This window comes from Oryza sativa, chromosome 5, assembly GCF_034140825.1.
Source record: "Oryza sativa Japonica Group chromosome 5, ASM3414082v1".
NCBI classification, from domain to species: domain Eukaryota; kingdom Viridiplantae; phylum Streptophyta; class Magnoliopsida; order Poales; family Poaceae; genus Oryza; species Oryza sativa.
This window is the reverse complement of record NC_089039.1, coordinates 2550979-2578652: the sequence shown is the minus strand read 5'-3', so window position 1 is coordinate 2578652 and position 27674 is coordinate 2550979. Positions and strand designations below refer to the sequence as shown.

The 27674-nt window shown below is 39.0% G+C and overlaps 3 protein-coding genes across 4 annotated transcripts; 2 read left to right on the top strand and 1 right to left on the bottom strand.

Moving 5' to 3' along the window:
• The first annotated feature begins 4924 nt into the window (after positions 1–4924).
• On the top strand, positions 4925–15635 carry LOC4337784 (probable ATP-dependent DNA helicase CHR719). The gene is made up of 12 exons (XM_015784614.3): positions 4925–5474; positions 6504–6639; positions 7147–7211; positions 8903–9097; positions 9194–9343; positions 9979–10377; positions 11407–11666; positions 11764–11982; positions 12628–12829; positions 13052–13205; positions 13453–14052; positions 14629–15635. Exons 1-12 carry the CDS (start codon positions 5136–5138, stop codon positions 15294–15296), a joined length of 3387 nt encoding a protein of 1128 aa, XP_015640100.1. The 5' UTR covers positions 4925–5135; the 3' UTR covers positions 15297–15635.
• A 2536-nt stretch (positions 15636–18171) lies between these two features.
• LOC4337783 (ribosome biogenesis protein NOP53) lies at positions 18172–22824 on the top strand. The gene is made up of 11 exons (XM_015781979.3): positions 18172–18568; positions 19016–19194; positions 19279–19350; positions 19551–19631; positions 19755–19865; positions 20183–20268; positions 20738–20857; positions 20947–21069; positions 21994–22060; positions 22138–22214; positions 22438–22824. The coding sequence occupies exons 1-11, from the start codon at positions 18340–18342 to the stop codon at positions 22448–22450; spliced, it is 1158 nt and encodes a 385-aa protein (XP_015637465.1). The 5' UTR covers positions 18172–18339; the 3' UTR covers positions 22451–22824.
• A 718-nt stretch (positions 22825–23542) lies between these two features.
• On the bottom strand, positions 23543–27622 carry LOC4337782 (LEC14B protein). Of its 2 annotated transcripts, none has more exons than XM_015784976.3 (10): positions 27541–27622; positions 26795–27395; positions 26542–26661; positions 26006–26083; positions 25693–25869; positions 25431–25508; positions 24959–25131; positions 24676–24831; positions 24192–24252; positions 23543–23994 (listed from the first exon to the last, which is right to left on the bottom strand). In XM_015784976.3, the coding sequence occupies exons 2-10, from the start codon at positions 27134–27136 to the stop codon at positions 23776–23778; spliced, it is 1404 nt and encodes a 467-aa protein (XP_015640462.1). In that variant the 5' UTR covers positions 27137–27395; positions 27541–27622; the 3' UTR covers positions 23543–23775. The 2 variants fall into 2 exon arrangements, with proteins under 2 accessions (XP_015640462.1, XP_015640463.1); XM_015784977.2 differs by having other exon boundaries at positions 26542–26656.
• Positions 27623–27674: the final 52 nt, after the last annotated feature.

The window sequence follows — 27674 nt, the reverse complement described above, 5'->3', positions numbered from 1 at the left end:
TGGAAATTCGAGCTCGCGGAGAGGAGAGGAGAGTAGAGGGGGGTGGGGAATTTGGTGGGGCCCAGGTGTTAGAGGTGGATTCAATACGGTGGGGCCCAGGCGTCAGCGACGGTGGGTTAAATGGGGTGTACGCTTTGCCGGAGTCAATGGTGGCAGCTGGCAGCAACAGCTCAGAGGTGGGGGAAGGACACCACCACCACCACCACCATCGGAGGAGAGAGAGAGAGACGAGGAGGACGAGGCGGGAGTAAATGGGAGGCGCGGCCGCCGCCGCCGGCCGGAGGGTGGTGGGGGCGCCGTCGCAGCAGCCAGCAGCGCAGATGAGCGGAGCAGACGAGTCCTGGTTGGCCGGGGGCTCTAACTGGTGTGAATTACTACTAGTACTATTGGTAGGACACCGTACACGGCTCAGATTACACCAGGAGGGGTTTCTTCTCCGGGGACAGCAACAGGAGGAGGTGTGTGGGAACGCCATGGCGTTCTAGAAAAAAAAAATTCTAGGATGCTTCCTCCAGTGCCGTGTGCTGTGTGCGTGTCCTAATACCTTCTTTTTCTTTTCTTTCAACCGTGACATTTGTCAACTTTTTTTTTTGGTTAGAGATGACAAAATTAAGCGGGTTTTCAAAGATGACTTTGAGGTATTAGGAGAAATGTCGTTGTTTGATGGTCATCGGTTTTTGCGGGTGGTCATATGGTTGACGAATCAGTTTAAAAGTATGTGTATGGTCTATTAGTAGTCAACCGATAAAATTGATTTGAGTTATATAGAGAAAGTGAGTGATCCATAAAACGACTCAACAAGATATTAGAAAACAGTACAGTATGCATGGAACATGCAAAACTAGGCTATTAATTGACCTAAGCGAGTGCTTTGGTGCCACGATTCAAAAACATGTAAAACTACGCTATTAATTGCTCTAAGCAAGTGTTGTGGCACCATGACTTAATACACATTTTTACCGTTGAACACTTGGACCACGGCATTAACTGTCATGATTGGATTATAATTTAATTTTCTATTTTAAGCTTGGTTTTAGTGGCTTTCTCTCCCGCCTCCATTGTTCAAATTTTTTTTCATGATCACGACGAAGACGATTAAATATATATTTTATAAACTTATTTTTAAAAATCAGTGAAACGAAATAAGCTCCATCTTAAAGCGGAAGCTATGCCAAGTGGGCACTTAATTATTAAGAAACTAGTACTCACTCTGTTTCATAATGTTTTAACTTTTTTCTAGTCAAACGTCTTTATAATTGACCAAGTTTAAAGAAAAATTTTAGCAACACATACAACACCATTTTGATTTCAATAAATATAACATTGAATGTATTTTAGTATATATTGTTTTGTGTTATATAGAAATGTTGCTATACTTTTTAGTAAACTTGGTAAAATATAAAAAATGACTAAAAGAAATCGAAACAATCCTTATAATATAAAACATAGGGAGTGATATCTAAGCCATGTCGTAGTGTGGAAATTGGACATTTTATACATGCACAACATAACAAACACTAAAGCTATTAGGTTTTAGAAATAAAGTGAGTAATCATATATAATCACAAAGGCACTAGAGATAGTGATTAAAACCAACACGGAGGCACAAAGGGCATGTAGAAAGTGGGTTGTTGAGATAGGAGGTGTAAAGGATTGTGCTTTGAAGACATGAAGAAAATCATCTCAGCTATTTGGACAGGGGCACTAGGTAGTACATATTGTGTCATCAGGGTGATATCGATTGATTGTTAATTAGGTTACTATAAGAGTTTTTTTAATTAGTATGACTATAAAAGAATACCCAAGAACCATCCCTTTCATTGACATCAGAAACACGATAAGCTAAGCATGTAAACTAGGGTATGTTTCTGTTGACGTAAAACACGAGGCCTAAGAGATCTGCTTAACTCCAGTGCAGGTCCAAAACTCGCCTTCGGGTATGCTAGCGTGCCAGTTGATTTGATTTTGCAATCAACAAGAAACAAAGACAATACAATCGTGGTTAAATACATAAATGATAGCCGATCGGCTATGTGCCGATGACGTATCATTTATCTTTGAGCCAATGTCATATGTGAGTCGATCGGCGGTTATAAATAGATAATGAAGAACTAAATCTATTCGATCGGCTGTAGATGTCAATAGAATATAATTCTTATATCGACATATATTTAAACCAAGTGATTGGGATAGATCGGTCATCATGCCGAGACAGTATAAATCACTTAGATTGAAATATATGCTAATAACAGAACTATATGTGTTTACAGCATAGCCGATCAGATAGATCTAGCATGTATCAGCTAGTACTCCGATACAACTCTATGTTAAGAGGTTAAAACAAGTAGAATATAACAGACCGAAGCTTAATATACTTAAATGCAATAATATCTTGACATAAGGGGCAGATCTAATGTGTCAATGAAGCATATAAAGTAAATATAGTTAAATCAGATAAGATCGGCTGAAACTCCGATACTACCCTAATCAGCAACCAGAAGGCATGCTAGAGATTGATATTCTAAGCACGACTTAATAGGTCAAACTCAACTGATGCAGCATTAAGTATGAAAAGAAGAACAATATCTAGACAATCAAACCGCTGGAAGTTTCATAGAGTGGTAGATATCTTATACAATCTAAACCAACATCGATATTTAACCTAATCGGCTGCCCTATGTTAACAGATGTTAGCCGATTGTAGGTTAGATGGCGACATTGCTAGAGATTATATAAGATATATGATAATTCAACGAATTACATAAACAAGATTAGAGTGTCATAAAGATAGAAGCACTAATCCCGAGAACGCAAGCCGTCATAACAAGTTTTATCTCTTGTTGAAGATCGAAACCGATGCAGCTCAACCCGAAAGCAAGAACTCGTCGAAATAAAACTAAAGCAAAAAGGGTGGCGATGCGCCGAAATTGTATTGAACGTGTGTTAAAAATTACATAGGGCTCGGGGTCTATTTATACCCGAGAATTACAAGATATGTCCATACCGGACACGACTATTATCTCTAACAAACTCTAATATACCATAAGTCTTTTGCGGCAAACTTTTGCCCAAGCATATCTCTAAGGAAATTACATAAAATATCCTAATTAATAGATACAATTGCCTTCTCAGGACTCTATCCATGTGCGGCAATCATCTTGAAGTACATCAACTCAAACCCGATATCGGATACAAGTCGTATTGTCAGAATAGACTGTATCACTTAACCCAGTCCAACTCGGACTTAGCCGATTCTAATCGTAGCCGATCCGAACCTCAGCCGATTCTTACTCTGTTTCCGCTATAATCCTCATCTTCGATTCCGCTTCAATCCAACCTTCATCGGACCTTCTTTCCGATGCAGATATTACCAAATTTGGTCGTTAACAGTTTCTAATCATTTCACACAAAAAAGAGATACCCATGTCCCTTTTGGCCCAATTTTGAGGGTAAACCATTATACAAACGTACAAACTATTTGATTTAGTGTTCTCATCTATTTATATATAAATTTACATATAAGACATCATTCTCGTTATTTATAACTTATAGATTATGGAGTATCCATGGCACACTTTCTAAGCTAAATGGCATGATCTCCAATAACTTTTCTTCTTCGGCATATTTTGGAAAACCTTTTAACTTTGTAACGTTCAGTTCATTCGCGTTTTCCCTTGAATAATTATTATGAACTTAGAATCAATCATCATTTCTCGCTGGGAATGACCTATGAGCTCTTTTGAGCATTTGAGCAGGACCTAAATTATTATTATTATTTTCCTTGAACAGGAGGAAAAATATATTGTTTATTTGCTAATAGAGATACTTCACTGAATGCCTATATCTATATGGTTAGGACAAAAATACTTGCAAAATTATTACTTCTTCCATTCTAAAATAAACAAAGACGAGTCTTGATATATTATAGTACAATAAATCTAGATAATAATAAAAGGGATCACTTATACATTTATCAACAATTTTTTTTTTCAAAAATTTAACAAATATAACTATAGTATAATTGTGATGTAATTATATTATAGCTTACGTGTAACTATAATGTAACTTGTATGTAGCTTTTTAAAATCTCTACGTAACATGATATTTCAGTGAAACGGAGATCGTGGGAATGAATCCTCTCACATGTATGCACACTGTGATTTTTTTCCTTCCTCACTTGCACAAATCTTGAAACAAATCTAACAATTCAACATGTGAAAGTTACGTACAAATTACATGCAAGTTACAGTGTAATTGCATGCAAGTCTCGATATAATTATATTATAATTATACTGTAATTACATCCGTCAAATTTTTAGGAAAAAAATTGTTGATAAATATATAACAAAAATTGTAATAATAAAATATTGAACAGAGATACTATCGATAGCCTATCCAGATTTATTTGGGGGAGTACCTATACATATTTCGAAAGATTTTTATGATCGTATCACACATATTTTTAATCTTTGCATTAAAATTCGATAGATATAATAAAAAGCAAAAAGCAATTAAGAAACACCATAATGGACACTAAATTACCATATCCTCAAGAAAAAGACCAAATCCAATACAAAATTTAAAATTTACATGCAAAGATTCAAAAATTACATTGTAACTTACAAAAGTTACAGTGTAAGTTTCATAAATTACACTGTAACTTACAAGAAAATGCACTGTAAATTTGAGTGAGAAAATCGAGTGTGAGATAAGAAAAAATCTTTCGAGTGAGATATAGCAAAATTGTTTGGTTATTTTGAAGTCCGAGGGAGTACTGTAAACATATCGTTATGGGCTGGGCCTTGGGTTAAGACAAATCGGATCCGACAGGTCCACCGACCCGACCCACTACAAATATCCCCAACCCGAACGCCGTAAAAAAAACAAAAATAAAAAAACCCTAAAATTTCCCCACCGAAAGCCCAAGCCAAGCCACACAGGCGCGGCGCCTGCCTCACCTTCCCTCGCCCCGGTCGATCGATCGAAGCCGACGAAGCAGCGGGAAAACGAGTCTTCCCCCCTCAAAAGCGAGCGGAGGAAGGAAACCATCGACCGTTTGCCGCGCCCCGATTTGAACCCTCGCCGCCTCGCCTCGCCTCGCGGCCGTGGAGGCGGAGCGAAACCCTAGGGAGGCGATGGCTGCCTCGGTGGAGGCGGCGGCGGCGGCGGTGGTGGCCCCGCCCGCCTCCGTGGGCGGTGACGAGGTCGTCGTCGGCGGCGGCGGCGGCGGGGCGTCGGAGCAGGCCAGGACGCTCATCGGCGCGCTCAACCTGCTCTCCCGCAACCTCCCGCTGCCGCCCGCCGTCCTGCACGCCGTCTCGTCCATCTACCACGGCGGCGACGCGTGGGAGGGGGAAGGGGAGGAGGGGGGTGAAGAGGAGGTGGCGGCGGCGGCGGCGGCTGTCGGGGATGGATGCGGCGAGAGCGGGGAGGGGGAGGAGGACCGCGCGGATGCTTCTCCCGGTGCGGATGAGGTGCGTGCGCGCCCCTGTGCTTCATCAATTTTGCTGTGCGTTCCCCTTTCGGTTGGGTGTGCTTCGAGTTGCTCGATTAGTGCTAGCTGTTGGATTAGCTAGCATGTTCAGTAGAATTGGCGAGATGTAGTTAGGGTTTCCCGTGCTGCTGGATTCTAGAGTGGTTTACAGTTGGGGAATGTGGGCTGCACTTGTAGAACGCTCCTCCGGTGACATTTTTTGATGAATGTCTATACCTAGTATGGTTTTGGGTTTCATCGGGTGGAGGCATTGCAAGGCATACTTACCTGATTAATCTGGAGCTAGAACTGCTTTGTGGATCGGATGCTTGTTCCACCAAAAAAAAAAAAGAGATGTTTAGTGTTTTAGGGATTTCTGATGATGTGGAAACATCATTTTTTTTTATTTTTTACAAATGCATATATGTTTGTGGTGTGTAATATTTTAGATGTCATTAATCATTTTTTTTTACAGTTGGTATGCCACCATGTTTGTGAAGTGTGTACTAGCGTCTAGGATTATATTAGTAAAAGCCTTATTGTCTTTAAGGCCTTGTTCGGTTTGGAGGGGGTTGAAGGGGATTGGAGGGGTTTGAGGGGGAATAATTGCACACCACAATAGGTGTGGAATAAATCCCCTCCAATCCCTCCCTCTTGGGGATTAACCGAACATAGCCTAAACGGGATATAAGTTCCAGAGAACTTGGTTAATACTGGGTCTATACAAGGATTTGCCCTCAGTAGATGTATTTACTTACGTACATTACCTCATATTGTTTTTATGTGATTGAAACAAAATTCTGGTCCAAAAGTTAGATTCATACTATTTGGGCCTTGTTGAGTTGCGTGCTGTTGATTTTGTTGTTAGGGTTGTAGTTTCAAAGCACCATATTGTCACTGCGATGATTGGGTGTGTCATTACCTCTTGTTCTCCTTTTTGGGTTATGGCTGAGGCATAGTGCTTATGAGTAGGCTTTTGAATGGCCTTCTCATTTGCGTTTTAACTGAGAATAAATCGATTGCCTTATAGGGAGTCACCTTGATTCAAGAGCTTGAAGATGCTGTATTGAAGAATCAAGGACCGTATATGTCATACTCAGAGTTGACTGCTTTAAAAGAAGACCGCTTCAACACTTCCATTCAGCATAGGCTGACTGAACTTGAAGGTCTGCTCATACATCACCTATTTTTACTTTCTGATTTATTCTAAGTTAAATTACTTTAACGGCAAGACTCCTCTTTGGTGTTTGTGATTATCCTGCTTTGATTTTCCTGTTCTTACAAAACTGGATGGGTTGGGATGTGTTTTCCCGGCCTACTACGTTTTGGTCTTACGAAGTTCCCAGGCCTGGCCTTGGTGTAAACTGCAAACCTTTTGCTTTTGGGCCTGTAAGCTTGCACTGTGAAAAAGTTGAATTATAACTGGCCTTCTGAAACGGTGCAAAAGCTGATGTTGTTGTGTTTGACTTTTTAAAGTCTATACGTGTTTTATTGTCAACAGTTTAGTTTTTTCTGAAACTATTCTTAGCATATATTCCACCAATAGGATGCTGCCTACTAATATTATCATGCATAAGATATTTTTAATATTCAGCCTCTCTAAAACCTGCTTTGTTGTTGACTACTGTATTAGTTATGTACCACCACCAAACTCATTTCTGTTTATGTGCCAGGATTACCATCTACTAGGGGTGAAGATTTGCAAATGAAGTGTTTGCTTGAATTGTACGGGCTTAAGGTAAATGTGATATTAGAAGCAAATGTTACTTTGGAGGCGTTGATGTTTTCTGCTGTTACTGCTTTTCTTAGATGGTGCCTTTTGTGTACAGTGATGTCCCTAGTGGTGTGAAGTATACAAATTAACTTTGTTTGGAAAGCGACATTTGTGCAAACATGCATAATCTATTGCATTTTAGACTTCTAGTACATTTTATGGACGGGCAGATTTCAGACGTTACTACCCAATAATGTACTGCAGTAGTCTTGTCCAGGGAAAAACTGTTCGTCTTTTCTTTTGACTGTACCAAAAAACTTATTGTCTTTAACTAGCAGTTTGCCTACCAAATCTTGATGCATGTGTGAAGAAAACCATAACTGTACTATCCTAGGCAGTTGTTTTAGCTCCTAGAACAGAAACCAAGGAAACTATTGATGTGGCGATGATTACTATGTAAACGTCGGGGGCGCCTAATGGGCGAGGGAGTGTGTGGCACGCAATTTGCGCTCACGTTATCACGCGTAACATGCGTAGCATTAGGTACGAGCCATCTAGGAAGTTTTGATAACTTCCTATATGGGTTTAAATCTTTCCATTAGAAAAATCACTCTACAGATTTTTATTCTGAGAGAAAACTTCCCATAGTTATTATGGATACAAACTTTAATATGGTAAAACTGTCAATAGAGAGAAAAAAATCCAATGATCCATTGGAAAAACTTCCTTTTCTTGAAAATTTTATCTACTCAAAGATTTCTTTTTGAACCAAAATTGATAAAACCTAAAAAGAAGAAAGCTCATGTAGCCCTCTACCTCTAAAGCCCAGCGCTCTGTCAGTGGAATGACCACACATACGTTCGCGTAAACAGATTGTTTTATGCGGAACAGAAAACGGATATCACTCACTGGGAGAACGCTAAAATGGAAAGCGTGAGAACCATTCACACTGAACGCGCTTGCGAATCAGGAGTTCAAATATATATGTGGCCGGTTGAGGAATTCAGGGATGGAGGTGTGAAGCTACATCAACCGCAATGGTGATTTTGCAAATTATCTAATAGGCCCTCTACTCAATAGATAAATAAGCTTCACTACTAAAAATGTTCGAATTGGTGATTGTGATGGTGTGTTCTAAACCACATTCCTCCTCCCCACTCCCTCAGTAGTAACTAGTAAAGATGTTTGACTGCATGCTTTCTAAAATATCATATTTCTGAACGGATAGAATTTGTTCCTAAATTTGGGTCTTGAATGTACATGTAAATAACTCACGCCTTACTGATTTTTTTTATTTAATATGCCTCAGTACTTCTATAAAAAAACCACAAAGGATCTCTGTAATTTCTCAACTGTACAATGATTTGCATAAGTAATTAAGTATTGTGCTTTTCCACAAAAACTGCTATGCACCTAGCTAGATCCAACTCCGTTTTGATCAAGGCATTGAAACAATTAATCAGTTGAGTAGTTGGTATGGAGGACGTCTTTAGGCAGGGAGTACTAGTACAATAGTAGTATCATCATATGATCTGTGCACTATCCTTTAGTGAGGTGTTAATTCTATTTTGTTGGACAGTTTGGCTATTTGAAAATTGAAACTATCTAGTGCAAAGCTCAACAAGTGTATGAATTCCATAGGTCTATATCAAGAAGTACGATATTAGAAGTGAGTTATCCTATCAAGCTCGCTGATTATTCATATACTTGTGCAGTTATTAGACTTGCAGAAGAAAGTAAGGACTGATATCAGTGCAGAATACTGGCTACACAAAAAATGTGCACACCCTGATAGGCAATTGTTTGACTGGGGGATGATGCGTATACGGTATCCTTTTACCATGTATGGAATTGGAGATAGTTTTTCAATGGATGCTGATGATATCAACCGCAAAAAGAGATTCTCAGAGGTTTTGTATCATGTATCTTTTGATTATTATATGTTTGGTTAATTTATATACACTTGAATTAATAAGGACTCCCTTTTTGGTATTTGGGAACAACAGAGGATCTCAAGACTTGAAGAGGAGGAAAAGAACCAGGCAGAGATCAGGAAGAGGAAATTTTTTTCAGAAATTCTTAATGCTGCTAGGGAGTATCAGCTACAAGTACCGGCTTCTTACAAACGAAAAAAACAGCGCAATGATGGAGTTCTGGTACGGTCAATATAATTTTCATTAGAGATTAACAGATAGCTTGAGATTGGCCTAATTGGTTCCTTCCCTATGGAGAAACTAACTCACCATATTTTGGACCAATTATTCCCTTTTTTTTGGTTACAAAGACTAGGTTGCACTGGTACCAGTACCTTATGACAGTGTTGTTTGCCAATAGTGCCTATAGGTATAAGAGAAAAGAAACTATTTTTGTTTTACTATGCCTTGGAATAATATTTTATGCCCTATGCCCCTATCTGTAATGGTCTCGCGCCTATAACTTATGATATGCCTTGGAATAATATTTTATGCTGTTGGTGATTATGGAAGATGAGAATTTTGATGGCACACACATTTTGGTGAGAAAACAAGTGAACAATACCTTATGGATGATGACTTAATTGTGTACCCTGCAAAAATAATGAATTAAAGATTGAGTTTTTGTGTGATAGTATGGATCAAGTCTCTATAAAAGATGTTTAAATTCTTGATTCTTGTTTGCTACTTCATCAATACATTATCGAGTTATCATTGTACTGCATTTCCTTTGTTAGAGCATATGTACTTGTTCCTAGATATATTCCTTTTGTGGATTGTTCAAATGTTTGTGACCTTTTTTTTTCCTCTAAATGTAGGCATGGCATGTTCGTGCACGTCAACGTATAAATCGCATGGAAAAGAGTAGATTACAAGTTTTGAAGGCTGGTGACCAAGAAGCTTATTTGCGTATGGTTGAGGAGAGCAAGAACGAGCGCCTGAAACTGCTCCTTGGAAAAACAAATGAGCTTCTTGAAGGAATAGGGAAAGCTGTGCAGAGACAAAAAGATGCTGAGCATGTTAGTCGCCCTGATGGATCTGAACTGCCAAAAGGGTCAGAATCTGATGATTGTTCTCAAATATCAGGCCTCAAGGTTGAATCCCCTGATGAAGAGTCCCCATCAGATGTTGATGCAGACCATCATAGTTCTGCTGATCATAGTAAATTTAATGCTGGCCATAGGCTTGATTCTACCGTCCACTCTATTGAAGAGAAGGTATATGAAGTTCATCTTTCACCATATGAATTTTATGCATGTGCAGCCTGAGAAAGTGATGGGGTCATCTGGGTTCTTAGGACAATCTTATTTGTATAAGTAAAAAAAAACTAATGTGGCAGCTTAGTAGAAGAGGACCAATGTATTGATGTGAGCATACGATAAAATTCCAGAAGTAGGCGGGACATAATTTTGACCTTTGAGTGCGTGCTTTTGATGTGCACTAAAGTTTATGCTTCCCTCGGATCCCTGGTGTTAATAAATAAATGACGATTTGGATAAGGATTAAATTTGGGAAAACTACATATACATTGCCGAAGTGTGGGAAACTGAGAAAATTACAAATTCAAAATTTTATTTCACAAAAGTACAGATCTTTTTACGCAATTACCAAGAAACCCCACTGTTACATTAGCTGACTAGGCATCAGTGGTAGTCTGGTAGACATGTAAAACTTACTGTGTTTGTTCATCTCTCATCTGCAATGTGACATTATGGCATTTCTTGAAAATTGCATGCCACTGGCATGTGCCTACCTTGTCAGTTCGATTGCAATATGATTCTGTAAGGTTGCTTGAAACTTTTGGGCAAATGATGTGCACTTGTGTAAAATTAACATTAGATCTGTAGTTTGGCAACATATACATAGTTTGCGAAATTAACTTTTGAACAACTGGCCATTGTCACTGTTTGCATTCTCATGTGACATGGGCAATCTGATATTAAAGACTTATCATATTTCAGTATTTTTTTTCTTTTTCTTCGTTAACTTGCTGATATAATGATAGTTGTTTCTGTTTGATTTCAATACCTGCAAATGTATGATACTTCACTGCCCATGGGTCTACAAATGGGGTACTTCCAGTGTTAACGATCGGTTATCCATCTCTTGTTGACGATTTTGCTGTTCTGGTTTTACATTATTTTATCCTTTTCCTGCATCATTACAGTACAATTGTAGCGCTCTGCACTTTTGGACTCATGCAACTAAAAACAAACATTTTTTATTCCCTTTCTTTGAATTTATAGGTAACGGAACAACCATCAGCTCTTGAAGGTGGGGAGTTAAGACCATATCAATTAGAGGGCCTGCAATGGATGCTTTCTTTATTCAACAATAATTTGAATGGTATTCTGGCTGATGAAATGGGTTTGGGGAAAACAATTCAGACCATAGCTTTGATCGCCTATCTATTGGAGAAGAAGGAGGTTACAGGACCACACTTAATAATAGCACCAAAGGCCGTGTTACCAAATTGGTCTAATGAATTCAAAACTTGGGCTCCTAGGTACTTTTCATTGGGAGGATGATCATAACATCTGTGTATATTTCCATTCTACATTGTATCAAAGTACCCAAACTGATCATACTTTTGTGTTTTGCAGCATTGGGACAATTCTGTATGATGGTCGTCCAGATGATAGGAAGGCTCTAAGGGAAAAGAATTTTGGACAACGGCAGTTTAATGTTTTGCTCACGCACTATGACTTGATACTGAAAGATCTGAAGTTCCTGAAGAAGGTTCACTGGCATTATCTGATAGTTGATGAAGGACATCGTTTGAAAAACCATGAATGTGCGCTTGCTCGCACACTAGTTTCTAGGTATAGATTTTGCTCATAATATACTCTAGTAAAACTCAGCATGTGATCACATACCACTCACAATTTATGTCCTATGATTTTTGACCCACTGGCCCATAAATGACTTCAGTATTAGCGACCCAAAAAAATTAAGCATTATTTGTAGTACCAGGTCTTACAAACCTCCTCCCCAAAAGTGGTTTTAAAAACCTTGTGACTTCACCAGTTTGCATTCAGGAGACTAGTTATATTTGGCTGATTATCACTTGGAACTTTTCTATTTCTCATCAAAGAAGGTGACAGTGGGCCCCAAACACAACATCAAATTCATTGTGGATTGGTAACATTCACTAAAATTATAAGAATGAAATTTGTTCTGTGAATGTAATACATTATTAGTTTGTTTTGTGAATATAATTTGATATTTAGCACACCTATTTTCTTTCGCACCTCAGTATTTGTTTGCTTCATGGCTACTTGCCTACTCTCATGTTAGCAAATTCTTTTACATTTATTCTTCATCCTTCTTTTTAGTGATTGGACATTATTAACATATTCCTTCAAGCTTAGTGAAATGAATAGTTTTGATTTTTTAGGATAATTTTACATTGATTTTTTTGAATTGACATTTTACACTGACTTACATTTACTATACTTCATTTGTAGATATCAAATCCGTCGCCGATTACTTTTGACTGGCACTCCAATCCAAAATAGCCTACAAGAGCTGTGGTCTTTGCTGAACTTTATTCTTCCCAATATTTTTAATTCATCACAGAATTTTGAGGAATGGTTTAATGCACCATTTGCATGTGAAGTCAGCCTTAATGATGAGGAACAGCTGCTAATTATACATCGTTTGCATCAAGTGAGTGATGGTTGCCCCCAATCCACCTACTCATGTCATTCAGTATTTTTAAGTTTTAACTTAAAATTTGCAATAGTTAGCTTTAACTTTCTCTTGCATATCACCTTTTCGGTTGAATTCCTGCAGCATGCAAAGTGTGTGGCTAAAACATGAGTTAGGCTAATTATTAATATATGTGAATATTTATTTAAATAATTCCGTTACTCTTTGTTCTCTGCACAGGTGCTGCGTCCATTTTTGCTGAGGAGGAAGAAAGATGAAGTGGAAAAATATCTTCCTGTGAAAACACAAGTAATACTCAAGTGTGACATGTCTGCTTGGCAAAAAGCATACTATGAACAAGTCACTAGCAATGGAAGGGTTAGTCTAGGATCTGGTATGGATACTAATCCTTTTCATATTGTTAATTGTTTGTAATGTTTGACTGGTTCGAAGAGATTGGAATAATGCTCAGAATTAATGACTTGGCTCCACTGCAAATATGGATCTGTTTTTTCCCCTGTTGTTGCTATATCTAATTCATAGTCTCATCCTTGCTTTTAGTTTTTCACTTTCATTCTTTTTATGACCTTTCTGTCTTGCTTAAGAAAACAACAAACTTATTGTCATGTTTGTATATGCAGGACTCAAATCAAAGGCTTTGCAAAATCTGTCGATGCAACTTAGAAAATGTTGCAATCATCCCTATCTATTCGTTGAGCATTATAACATGTATCAACGGCAGGAAATTGTTAGATCATCAGGGAAGTTTGAATTGCTTGACCGGCTACTTCCAAAATTGCAGAGAGCTGGTCACAGGGTTCTGCTTTTCTCTCAGATGACAAAACTGCTTGATATCTTAGAAGTATATTTGCAAATGTACCAGTTCAAGTACATGAGGCTTGATGGATCTACGAAGACTGAAGAGCGAGGGAGATTATTGGCAGATTTTAACAAGAAGGACTCAGAATATTTCTTGTTTCTTCTCAGCACCCGAGCTGGAGGCCTTGGGTTGAACTTGCAGACTGCAGACACTGTTATTATTTTTGACAGTGACTGGAATCCTCAAATGGATCAGCAGGCTGAAGACCGTGCCCACCGTATTGGACAAAAGAATGAAGTGCGTGTATTCGTTCTTGTTAGTGTTGGCTCAATTGAAGAAGAGATCTTGGACCGTGCAAAACAGAAGATGGGTATTGATGCAAAAGTTATCCAGGCTGGGCTGTTCAACACAACCTCCACAGGTTAGATTAAATCCTCGAACAAAATTCATACTTCCTCTGTTTCATATTATAAGACTTTCTAGCATTGCCCACATTCACATATATGTTAATGAATCTAGATTCATTAGATTCATTAACATATATGTGAATGTGCAGGCTGGGCTGTTCAACACAACCTCCACAGGTTAGATTAAATCCTCGAACAAAATTCATACTTCCTCTATTTCATATTATAAGACTTTCTAGCATTGCCCACATTCACATATATGTTAATGAATCTAAATTCATTAGATTCATTAACATATATGTGAATGTGGGCAATGCTAGAAAGTCTTATAACCTGAAACGGAGGGAGTAGATTTTTTATGGTGCTTGGAAAGGTACTGGAGGTACTTTACTTAAAGAAATATTAACTGCTGAAATGATCTTGGAAGGTGCTAGAGGTACTAAAATGATCACGGTGGATATTTATTTGAAGTGGAGGTACCCCTAGTAACTTGCAAGCACTGTAAAAAAAATGCGAATTCATAGAGCCTTCATATCACTTTCATTTTCTGTGCGTGTATTGCGAATTAACACTTTCAATTCCTTCTGCAGCTCAGGATAGGCGAGCATTGCTGCAGGAGATCCTGAGGAGAGGAACAAGCTCACTGGGAACTGATATCCCTAGTGAGCGTGAAATAAATCGTTTGGCTGCTCGTAATGATGAAGAATTCTGGTTGTTTGAGAAGATGGATGAAGAAAGGCGGCAAAGAGAAAACTACAAACCGAGGCTCATGGAGGGAATTGAGGTTCCAGACTGGGTGTTTGCCAATGATACTTTAACAGAGAAGATACCTGCAGATGAACCCCAGAATGTTCTGCTAACTACGAAGAGACGCAGGAAAGAGGTTGTCTACTCAGACTCTTTTGGTGATCAGTGGATGAAAGCAGATGATGTAGTTGAAGAGACTCCAAGGATGGCTCCAAGAGCAAAGCGGAGCGCTTATTCGTCTGATGTACAAGAAGTCGATTTCAGTGAGAGGAGGAAAAGGCATAAATCTCTAGTGAACATTGCAGATGATGCCAGCATTCCAATGTGGACACCAGAAAAAGTAAGGGCTGGGGTTTCTTCATATAGCAAGGATGAGAATGAAGACGATGCCGAAGATGAATCCACCACAAGTGTTTTGCAGGGGGGCAGTTTTACATGGAAGACCCTTAGAAGGAAAAGGTCAAGCCACTTCTCCAATTCCTCAGATTCAAAAGGGCGCTCGGCATTCTAATCTTGGGATTCAGGAATGTTGTTGCCCTGATGCATTTGTTTGAATCCTCTCCTTTGAGAAAGGAGTGCTCCTGGATAGAAATTAACAGGGGGTATTTAGGGTACATTTAAGCTTACAAATTTTAGGATTAGTGGTATTGTATGGATTTCTTGGTATTAAATTGTGTCCATCAGAACTAAAACATCGTAGTTGGCTTTCTGGTATAAAGTAGATGTACTGTTCGTCTCGCCGTGATATATCCAGTGGCAGAGTGGCTTTCTGGTGTGAAGAATTATACTGTTGGTCGTGTTTTGGGAGTGGTGTTTATTGGTAATCTATCGAGCGATCGGTGTTAATCTAGCTAGGTTTCTGCAATGGATCATATCCATGGTTGTGCGCTCTGTGCGGCCGGATGATCGCATTAAATATTCATCATTTTTGCGCGAGCAATTTATACATACGATGAAACCAGGAAAGTTAAATAAATTTGGACTATAAGGTGCTCCCTCTACATTCTGGACTGAGGATATCAAAGCAAGTTTATTTGTTTATCCTATATGAATGTGACATCTTTCTGGTTTGAAAATCGTTGGCACTCTACACGTCCTGGTGCCTAACTGCCTATGTCTAATGCATGGAATTTAGAAATGTCAATAGAATTATTGGCATTAGTTTCTTGATGATTATGTTCAAGAGATACACTTACAAATAAGATATAAATGATAGTCTGTATTTATATAGTTGGAAAAAAATTAGCATCTTCAATTGAGGTGCTAAATTTGGCTCTCCAAATCTTCGTTCCGCCGTTCTCACCAAAATATTGTTTTTTTTTTGGTCCACTCCAACAGACTCTTTTACGTTAATTGGATTTGCATGTCAACTTGCATATTAGCGGGACTTGTACATGAGAGGAAGGGAAAGAGAGAGTATGGGTAGGGAAACAAAAATAGAATGGTCAGGGTGGCTAAATTTGGGCACTAAAAAAATTGTTGTTGTTTTTGTCATGTTGGCTAATACTCCCTCTCTCCGTACTCGTAAAGTAAGTCGTTTTGGACAGCCACACGGTCTCCAAAACTCAAATTTGACTTCTTGTTTCTATAAAAATATTTATTGAAAAGTGATATATGTATATTTTTATGAAAGTATTTTTCAAGACAAATCTATTCATATAATTTTTACATTTCCAAACTCAACAGCTTGAGAGTTATTCATGATTTTATATTTTCAAGGTTTGACTTAAACATTGTCCTAAACGACTTTCTTTACGAGTACGAAGGGAGTATTTCTTAAGATAGAGTGAGACGGCTTGAAGCATTTATTACATTCAAATAAGTAGGCACAAAAAGTATCTTCGATATTTTGCCTACTCGAAAATTACCGCACATCTTAAATAAATATAAATACAGAGTAATAATTTAGAGGGATAGATAGTGAGAGGGAGAAGAAATTAAAATTTTACTGCCCCGTTTCAGACTATAGTTGTTTAGATTTTAGTCAAAATCAAATTGCTCTAAATTTAATTAACTTTGTAGACAAATTCAGTAATATAATATTTACGACACCAAATTAATTTCATTAAATCTATAAAATATATTTTGAGTAACTTGCATATTGGGTCTATATTTTTTACTTGGACTAGAGGCAATCTAACCTTTCCACTATGAACCACCTAATTTTACAATCGATTTCAGTTTGGACCTCCGTTTCCTCAAGCTTCCTCTCCCTCCCCACTTCTCCATGTTGCAGGAACATCACCGGTGAAAGACCCTATCCGGCACCACCGCTGCACTCAGCATCATCCCTCACAACCTCCATTCTTGACATCGAGCCTCCGTAGCACCGACGCGGCGTTCGACCTCAAGTCCTATTGGTATCGGCGCTGGCGCAATAACATCCGTCAGCCAAGCTAGCACCACCTGTGTGCCCCATGGCTTTGGTCCTTGTCTTGAGCTCGAGCTCCACCGGTCGGCACCATGCTACACCTCGAGCTCCGCCAGCGTCGATGCAAACGAGCTTCACCTCTGTCCCTGCAATGGCCAAGGCCAATGGAGAATTTCTTTTCTGCTTTCTTTCTGACCGCAAGTGAAAATCTAGGTGGGGGAGATATCGAGATGCCACTCAAGCTTGCAATGCTGGGGAGCTCCGGCGTGAGTGCTGCAGCGGCGGTGGACTGGTGGTTGCTCAACCTACTCGGCAAACCTGCTCATGGTAGGGAAAGCTGAAGGTAGAAGAACATGCCCATGGTGAACCATTTGGTAATTTTTCTTGGTCCAAGTTGAAAATGTCAGCTTATCTCTGGTCCAAAGTGCGATAGTGGTAAAACAATGTGACCCTATGTACAATTTACTCATATATTTTTATAATGTATTTGTCTTATGTTAAATATATTACTACTCTTTTTATAAACTTGGAGTAGCTTAACTTTGACCAAAGTCAAAACGACTTATAGAGTTTGTTTGGGGGAGTTTCTAGCTGCTGCAGCTTCTCCCAGAATCAAAAGCTCCCCCAAACGGTGCAGCTTTTGGTTCAGATTATGAGAAGCTGGAGTTACAGAATCTAGAAAAATAAATTGAAGCCAGAAGTTGAGAAACCTAGTTTTTTCAGATTCTCGGAAGTTGGCTAACAAACAAGTGTTTATCATAATCTTAAGCTCCTTCAAACAACCCCATAATCTGAAAATAGATAGAATATATGGCTCTGAATTCCATTATATTGTTGGAATCTACTACTCCACTACACGCAAATTTTGGATTAACTGAGATCATTATTTGTGTATTGCCCTTTCACTAGAAGCTACTGACAGGTAGGCCTCGCTCTTCCATGGCCTGGCCCCACATGTCAACCACCTGTAATTCCTCCTCTCCTAATGAATCAACCCAATGGCCCACTTGTCAGTGACCCTGTTCCCATCCTAACCGCAGAAACCCTAACTCCCCACAAAGCCTTCCTCCCAAACCCTCCGCCTCCGCCTTCCCCTTCCCGCTCTCTCTCTCTCTCCCACGTGAGCGCGAGGCGGCGGCGGCGGCGGCGCGAGGTGAGCGGGGCACCAGCGGCGGCGGAGGAGATGGGGAAGGCCTCGAAGGGGTCGCGGAGAGGGAAGAAGGCGTGGCGCGCCAACATCAGCACCGACGACATCGAGGACTTCTTCGAGAAGCAGACGCGCGACGCGCACGCCGGGGCCGCCGCCATCCCGTCCCTGCCCTCCGACTCCCTCTTCTTCGTCGACAAGCCGGCCTCCGCCGCGTCCACCTCCTCCGCCGCCGACGCCGCCGCGGCGGATGTCGCCCCCAAAGGTAAAATCACAAGGCACGTGGGGTCGAGCGTGTGGATGTTGCTGGGTGATAGACTCCCGAGTCTTCTACCTCGTGGTTCGGGTTGTGGTAGTAGTTTCGAATCGACGCTAAAGTTTGTGTTCTTGGAATGCTTAATGTGAAAAATCGCTTCATATAGTCGCGTCAAGCTGGTTCTATCACCATTTATCTATATATATTGTTTTGATACTGTGAAGATTAGTTAACCTTCAGTTTGGGACCTGAGGATATGCTCTGTTACTTTTAACCGCTCCTTTTGATATTTAATTATAAAGTGGTTCATATCAGCAATGAATTATCTCACTTGCTTCAAAGTAGGCGCAAAGTTTCTAAATGAGTTAATGTTTATTGTGTCTATTCCCTCGTAACCTCTGTGTTTCCTGCTAATGTATCCCTTGGTGTGTTGGCACTTTTGTTTACTGGCTATAGATATTCCTGTCCAAAGGAAGATTGAGAAGAAGAGAGAGAAGGTTCTATATCATGAGAGTGTATTGAAGCGGAATCCATATGTACAACCAGTCCCGTCTTCTTTAACGACAAAGAAGGATAAGAAGAAGTCAAAGAAGAAGGAATCGAAAGAGACACAGGAAGCGAAAATTGTTCCCATGGTATCAATTGCTTTTATTTGAGACAAAATGAATTTCCTTTTGTTCAAGTCCCAGGTTGCTAAGGTGGACTCATCTGTTTTACAGGAAGATGATTCAGGTGATAAGATCCTTGACATCTGGGGTGAAGATGTTAAAGGAGATCACAAGGCTAAAAAGGTGTTGCTATGCTCCGCATTCTGTTAATCTGTTTTCACTTTCTCTATTTGTATTACAAAAAGTCGATTTTTAGAACTATGCAGTCATATTTTTCAAAATTTACAAATCTCTTCTGTTGCAATATGCTGAATTTGTGGGTTTTGTATATCAATTTTAATTTGTTAGTTTCTTTTTTTTTCTTTTTATCATTTTTGTTGCAGAGGTCTACCGCATCTGTGATTCCTGCTGTTGAAGTTGAGGCCCCAGGATGTTCATTTAATCCCCCATTCGAAGCACATCAGGTATGTTTTGTAATTTATGTTCCGGATTTGGCAATGTTACCCATGTTTTAGGAACTGATGATCCTTATATTAGTGGATATCTTAGCACTTATATTTAACAACAAAATCCTGTTGACATTGTAGGATTCTCTTGCTCAAGCTGTTGCTGATGAGATGCGTAAAATCTACACGAAAGAGTTAGGGCCCAAACCTGTGCCACTTATTGTTCCTGGTGAAGCAATCACTGAAGAAGATGTAAGTCTTATGCATCTCTTTGCCAATAGATGGTTGAAATTTCTATATTCTCATGTCTTGGAAATGTTACACGCGCTCTCAACTTTTTAGTTACTTTGCAATGAAAACTGCCTTTTTGTGAACTTCGTTGTGTATTATGAGTTGAGTATTTTTGGAGTTGGATTCCATATACAATGCCAGTATGTTCTGTGGTATATTCATTTAGAATAGCATGGCCCTTCAGGCCTTCACCTTACTAGTGGATTGTGCTTGTGATGTCTATGTAGCATTTTTGCGTACAATCTTACTTATACCTTTTTTCTGCATGTTGCCTACAGAAATTTTTTCTTGATGCGGATGATGGAGATGAAGCTGTTGAAGAAGGTGATGAAGACCAGGCTGCTGATGCTTTGGCTGTTCAGAGGTTAGATTCGACTGTTCTATTGGAAGTATAGTTTTAATAGGTTATGCACTTATGCTGTACGATAGACTTATGCGTGATGCTTAAATTTCCAAAGCTTTTACATGCTTTTAGGGATAACATGGTCACTATGCCCTTAATATATATTTTCAAAGCTTTTATGTTTTAATATATCTTTTTCCATTTCTATATGATAATAAGCTAATGGGGCAAAATATGGGTTATCCCTGTTTAGAGTTTTTATATTCCTCAATTGCTATGTGGCACTTGCTAAGTAATTATATTAGAATTCAGGTTTACTGTATTTGTGAAAATAACCATGAAAGTCACAGCTTATAACTTAAGAATTCTGGAATTACCATGTGCTGTTCTTGATGAACAAAACACACTGTTCTGACTCAGTAAATTTTAAATTTGTCTTGCAAACACTATTAGAGTGTACTTTTGATTGTATGATTTATTATTTTTTCAGGAAAACTAAAACGAAAAGAGTTACAAGAGTAGAACTGAACAAAAGAGCTCGTCGTAAGGAGAGGTTAAGAGCAGAAGCTGAAGCAAAGAAGATGGAAAATCTTTCAAAGGAAATAGATAGGTAGTTCTTTTTATTTTTGTTCACTAATCTCCCAAGATCTGCCATTTCAGTCAAAGTTAGCTTGTATTATTATATTATTCTTTTTGCAGCCTGCCTGATATAATAAATGAAATTGCTAAAGAAGATGAGGAAAAGGAGAAAAGGCACATAAGGCGAACTGTGGCTAAACAGGAAAGACTGAAGTCAGCCCCGCCTCGTCTGGGCAGACACAAGTACACCTCTAAAATCACCTACTCTAAGTCACTCATATTTTCTTACAGCAATTCCTTTAATCTTGGATAAAATTGCTACACTGTTTTAAAGATTCTGCAAATTAACAAAATAGTTTAGTTTGCATATTTCACATATAATGATGCCATAGTATATCATGGAGACATTTAAGTTAGTAGGCAAGATGTTTCATGGACACTCAAGTAGAACAATAATTTTAGAATACCGTGATGTAGTAGTCGTATTCTTTTTGGAAGTGAGGCAGTTGAGTACTCCCTCCGTTTCATATTAGAAGACTTTCTAGCATTTGCCTACATTCATATAGATGCTAATGAATCTAGACGGGGCAATGCTAGAAAGTCTTATAATATGAAACGGAGGAAGTAGTTGACACAAACGCTATGAACTGTGAGTAAAGTTCTCTTCCGGAGAAGTATTTTGGTGTTATACTGTTATGCACCCACTTACAAGCACATCACATGTTAGAAAACAGTTCAGCAAAGCAATAATCAAATCATCGCATGTGCCTACTTTTTCATGGAACTTGTCAGCCACAAACTCTTTATCTTAATTAAGATAGAAATATTCATCTGCTCATCCAAGTCCTTTTTCTCTCGCCCTATTACTTTATGCTGTTCAAATTAGCATTGACAGTGACTTATTTCTGAGGGTATATTTTAGTATAGCAGGATTTGTTGCTACTTCCTCCGTTTTACAATGTAAGTCATTCTAGCATTTCCCACATTCATATTGATGTTAATGAATCTAGATAGATTTATATGTCTAGATTCATTAACATCAATATGAATGTGGGAAATGCTAGAATGACTTACATTGTGAAACGGAGGGAGTACATGTGATGCTATATGCCTTGTTATTTGGTGATGGGTTTGGTTTTCTAATTAACAATTACAAATTTCAAACAGATTTGAACCAGCTCCTGTTCAAGTTCTATTAACAGAAGAGATTAGTGGCTCTCTTAGAAAGCTGAAGGTGAGAGGGACTCCTTTAGTTTCCATTCTGGTCCAGAATTCAGCACGAACTAATTGCTTTTATATGATTTCATGCAGGGGTGCTGTAATCTAGCAAGGGACCGATATAAGAGCATCGAGAAACGTGGAATACTTGCACCAAGCAGAAAAATAAGGTTTGTGTTCTTGTTTCATCTTAAAGATAAGTCAAGGAATTTTGCATAGTTTTGTTCAAGTCATGGCTGAGAGTCTGAGAGCTTTGCTGATTGATATCTTTTGGTTGGCACAACATTTTTTTTTTTGCTGACTGTTAAGTGTTCTATGGATGGTTTGCTATAATTCTCCAAGAATGCTTCACAGTATAACCCATGTTTACATCAAATCTGCCCCCATGAGCAGGAAGCAACGCTAGAAATGCCACCTGTGCATGTTCCAGTACAAATGAGGAACATGGCGATCCCAGACGTGGAGCGTCTTGAACAACATCAAGGAACAGGCGCTGTGGAGGCATTGGAGAGCGCTCACAAGGCTATGGAAAATCGTACTCTTCAAACAGATCTGACGAAGCCAAAATTGCTTCGGAAGTTTAGACGGATAGTTTATTCTCTTTATATTCGAGTTTTTAATTGTTACAAGTTTTGTAGTGCCAGGGCAATGCTCAATCGTTGAATTGTCCTCTGAATTGCCTGAGGCAAAGTTTTGGAACGTCAAACTATAAATCTCTTATTATTGTAAACTACTGTTCTACTTGTTTATGTAAGATATGGCTCAATTTTACCATCTCTACACTGAAATTAGCTTCCTATGTAATATGCCTTAAATACATAAAACCTATTGGCTTTATTGCGGTGAGCATTCCTGGGTTATTTTTGGAGGTCAAGTCTGTGTGTTCTATACTTCCTCCTAACTTTTGCTTTCTTGTTTTTCGAACTTTTAAACGTTTATCTTTTTAATATTTTTAATTTTCAAGTTTTTCAACTAATAGTAATTCGTCGTTTCATAGGTTTTCCAACCCTCAGCTTCAAACACAGCCAAGTATTTGATGATCAATTCAGTATTACTAGACATATTCGTGAATTTTGGATGCAACAGAACCAATTTTCACTGCCATTGGGACACAAATCATTTATAATCACATTCTCAAGCCTTGTTCGAAGAAGCTTAAGATTCTAAGAATTTACTGGTTGGTAACCAGTTTCTAAGAATATATTCTACAACTACAGATTTTCAGAATCTAGATGACAATTTGGTCTATTTGGAGGAACTGGAGATTTTGTGAAAAGCATTGCTAGAAGCTTCCCTAAACATGCCTCAGTTGCAAAGCTCTACAAGCCAATTTGTACTGCACCAAATGCTAATGCTGCCAACCGTACAAGTGTTACCGTTTTGGACAGTTACCATTTTTAGCAACTTATAAAATTTAGGTTTTCTATTTTTTTTCAACATCATATTGTCGCTGAATAGTTAAATTGATAAGTATAGTCAATTCCTGACTGACTGAGAATTGTGCCCAAAGAAACGCTACCGTTTTCGACTGTTTTCACCCCTATATACACTGTTGCAATCAGGAGAGCACAAATATAACTCTTTGCAGGCGACCAATGGCCTCTCTACAACAGAAAATGCAGTTTGGCAGCACCCAGTCCTATACACTGTTGCAATGAGCATTGCAATCAGGCGATTACAGATGTAGCAACATCACAACTCCTTACAGGAAACCAAAATGACTTCTCTTCCCTACAGCAGAAGGTGCCGTGTGTACGACTGACGGTAAGGACTCGTCCTCTGTTCGTTTTCCGTGAGCACAGAAAGGTCGTCCTCGTCCCCTGATGCCTCCCACCTTGCCAGGTAGCCGTCCCAGGAAGAGCTGACGATTGTCAGGTTGTAAGGATGCCAGGTACAGTCCCTGATGATCGATCCATGCCACGAAAGCTTCTCGACGATATCCCCAGTTACCTGAAAGAACATCAGTTTTAGATTTTGGAACGAGATGGATTTTATGCCCAATGATAGTTGACACACTATTGGTGTAACATAACAAATGACCCAAGTATCTGAAAAATGTACCAACTCAACAGGCTATAGTTTACAAAATATGAAGAATAAACAAATAAATCAATAGAGTATCCAGAGGAAATTGTTGAATCACATACCACGTCATAGATGTAGACATACTCGTCGCTGGATCCTGTGTATATGTATCTCTGACCCGTGCTGCAATGAAGGAAATTGTTATTAATAAGACTAGTAACTGAACAAGATCCATGCTAGTTTAAATTCATTATAATAGCTGTCTTTACAGTTTTTCACTCAAATGGTCACAAGCAAATCGACTACCTTAAACTTTTTTTTTCTTTAGAAGGGATCAACTACCTTAAACTTAGATCTACCCACTCCAGAAACCAAGACTGACATAAACCTCTAATGACATAAACCTAAGCTTTTATAGCGATTAGTTAGAGTATGATGCTCTACCAACTTTGATGGACATCAAGGAGTAAAAAGCAGCAGCAACACTGATTGTTTCTTTAACAGTATGTACATGATGGTGCTGAAAGAGTGAAATATAGCTTTGCTAAAATGGTTAAAAATAAACTTGAATGCGTGTGACTAAAATAATCCATCTTGGGCTCTAACCTGTACACTGGGGAGAAGTAGCAACGGATAAGTGTCCGCAGAACTGAATGGCCTCTGTATGTGGCCAGAGACTGATCGTTTGGATGCTTACAGTGTCGAGCTTCCAACGGGAATGACATCCATCTGTAATCCCAGTCAAAAAATCTCGGTTGACGGCTGCAAGAACAGGCGATAGAGAGTCTTAGAAATATATATAATAAATATGGGGATCAACATTGTAAATGTAATTCCTCGCAAGAAAAAGAAGTGAAAGTAATGAATGGCCGTAGAGCAAAAACTATACCCTTTAATAGAAGCGGACATTTTCCTCACATCCCAAAGTTTGATCGTTTGGTCCTTGCAGTTGGATATGAAATAACGTCCATCACCACGGCTATCAATAAATGTAATCCCATCTAAATGTCCTGTCAAAACACCTGCTGGTTTTTCTCTAGCAAGGCACCGCCTATCCCACACCTAAGGATCATAAAATATTGTTAGGACAAGCACTGACTACAAGATTGGATGTTTTAAGAGTCTATTTATTGGATTTACTACTGTTCCTTCACAAATGCATTCTAGCATCTAGATGCTAGGAGCTGTATTATTCCATTTCCAAACCGTAAACCCTACCCTTCACCATCACCTATTCAACTCTTGTTATGCTCATTATACACATAGTTTGTGATAGTTCTTCTTTCCAATTGATAGAGTACGTTTTCATATTGAAGCAAGATTAAGAAGGCATTATTCCAACAATTAACAAGAACACTAACCTTACAGAGATTATCATCACTTCCAGAGTACAATAGATTACCACTTTCATCAGCGAAGGTGACTGCATTGACATCAGCCTTACAGAACCAATTGAGAAGAAAATAAGATAGCAAATAAATGTGTTATACAATTGCGTAAAATAAAAAACTAGAAGATTGGTATAAATGAGATAGCTAGGTCATGAAATGGAATGAACAAGGCAAAAACCAGTCATACAACTGATTGAACCAAAAAGCATATGGCAAATCAGCTAATTTATACCGCATGAGCACGGATGCGAACAGACACTTTATTTGCTCTAAGATCATAAACATTTATAGATCTATCACTATTGCCAACAACAATTTCTTGACCATCCTTTGAAAACTTCACAGAAAATATTCCAAAAGAATATTCATCATCGTCATCATTAGAAAACTCCAAACCATCATGAATTTCCTGCAGAAAACGAACAATTGAAACATGGCTGGTTACAAGAACATTACTAGCATTTTATGAATTCAACAAAGCTAGGCAGCTCATGCTTTCAAAAGCTAGTACTAATATAGGGAAAGCTTCGGAGTATAGAACATACAGTAACATTAGCTTGTGATTCCTTTGCAGAACTCTGCACATTCACTATGTGAACAGTAGGCGACAAACTGGAATATGCCTGTGAAAGGATCAAATAGACTTGAGGGAAAACAAGCACACACATGAAAATGAAACATCCAGAGTGCTAAATGATTAATGTCAGCACCCAGTTCGATGCAAAACAGACCGTTCACCACGGAGATAATTTTATTCATAAAACAACGGCTATTGTTTGTCAATTGATATATCATTGAATTTTAAAATGGTAAACTAAATAACAAATCATAAAAAAAGTGAACTTCACCAATATCAGCATGCAAAAGAGAAAAAATAGTTTTTCAACATGTCTTCTATTTTCTATATAGCATCTACATGGAGATAGCAAGTAGTTTTTCAGATTGGATAAATGTTACCACTATGGTTATCATTCCCCGTAACAATTACAAATCAGTTCCTATATATTTTCCTTCATCCAAACAACAGGGCTAAGGTCTTAGATCGAGTCCTGTTTATTAGATGCATCATAGACAGACTTACAAGTAATTGCTGATCAGGTGATAGAGCAATATCTGAAACCGTCCACTGCAGGCTTCGGCAGCTTATATCCTTATGAACCTTCCACCCGTTATCGGCATCGTAAATTCTGATGCGGCTTCCCTTATCATCAAAATTTTGTGGAGAGAAACATTACCAATTAGCTCTGAAACTTCTGTATGCACAACTTTCACTAATAGAACCACAAGAAAACATATCAAGGTAGATTATTCTCTGCAGCAGCAAAATCACCTACCCGAAACCCAGCAACAAGCAGTGAACCATCACTAGAGAACTGCGACACATACGCCTCACTAGTCATGTCATCCACACACCATGGTCCTTTTGTTGGCAGGTGTTTCCGGGCAGCGTAAGCGCAATCGGCTCTAGAGAATCCACCAGCACCCGAACGGCCAGACTCCCTCCCGGACAACAGCCCGAACGTTGAGATGCCCCTCTTGCGACCGGCGTAAAAAGCACCAAGAGTCTTTTGACTTGGCTCTGATCTAATCCTGGTGAGATGGGAGACCTCATCGTCAATGGTGAATGGCTCAGGCACAGGGTCAGCTTCCCGAGCTCTCCGCCGTCTCCCTCGCATTCTTGCTGATGCTATTACTTCTACTGCTCCTTTGGAATGAATATCACTAGCTCACTACTACCTAATCATCAGTCAAAATCTCTATCAAGAACACAGGAACTTCCTTGTTTACTAATAGGATAACTCGTTCAGACAACAAAATATTCACGGATGACGGATCAGATCATCTTTACGAAAAAACAACATAAACCCCCATAGAATCCATTGGAAAAATACAAACTTTAGGTGCGGTTCTTGAATCACGCAGGCCTAATTTACCCTGAAAAAAATTCACCAGTGTAAGCTTGCATAAATAGTAAATCGGTAAAATTACTGAGAAATTGCAACGACTGCTAGCAACGTACTCCATCAGTGGATTGCGAAATGGAAGCAGCCAAAAAAACCCACAAAAAAAAATTTCGCACCTTGGTTTTCCCTGGATGCCGAGAGGGTTTGGGTGCGCGCCGCTGCAACCTCTTCTTGGAAGGAAATGGAAATGGAGAAGACAGAAGAGGATGGAGAAGAGGTGTTGTTAGCAAATACCGTTTGATGTGGGGGT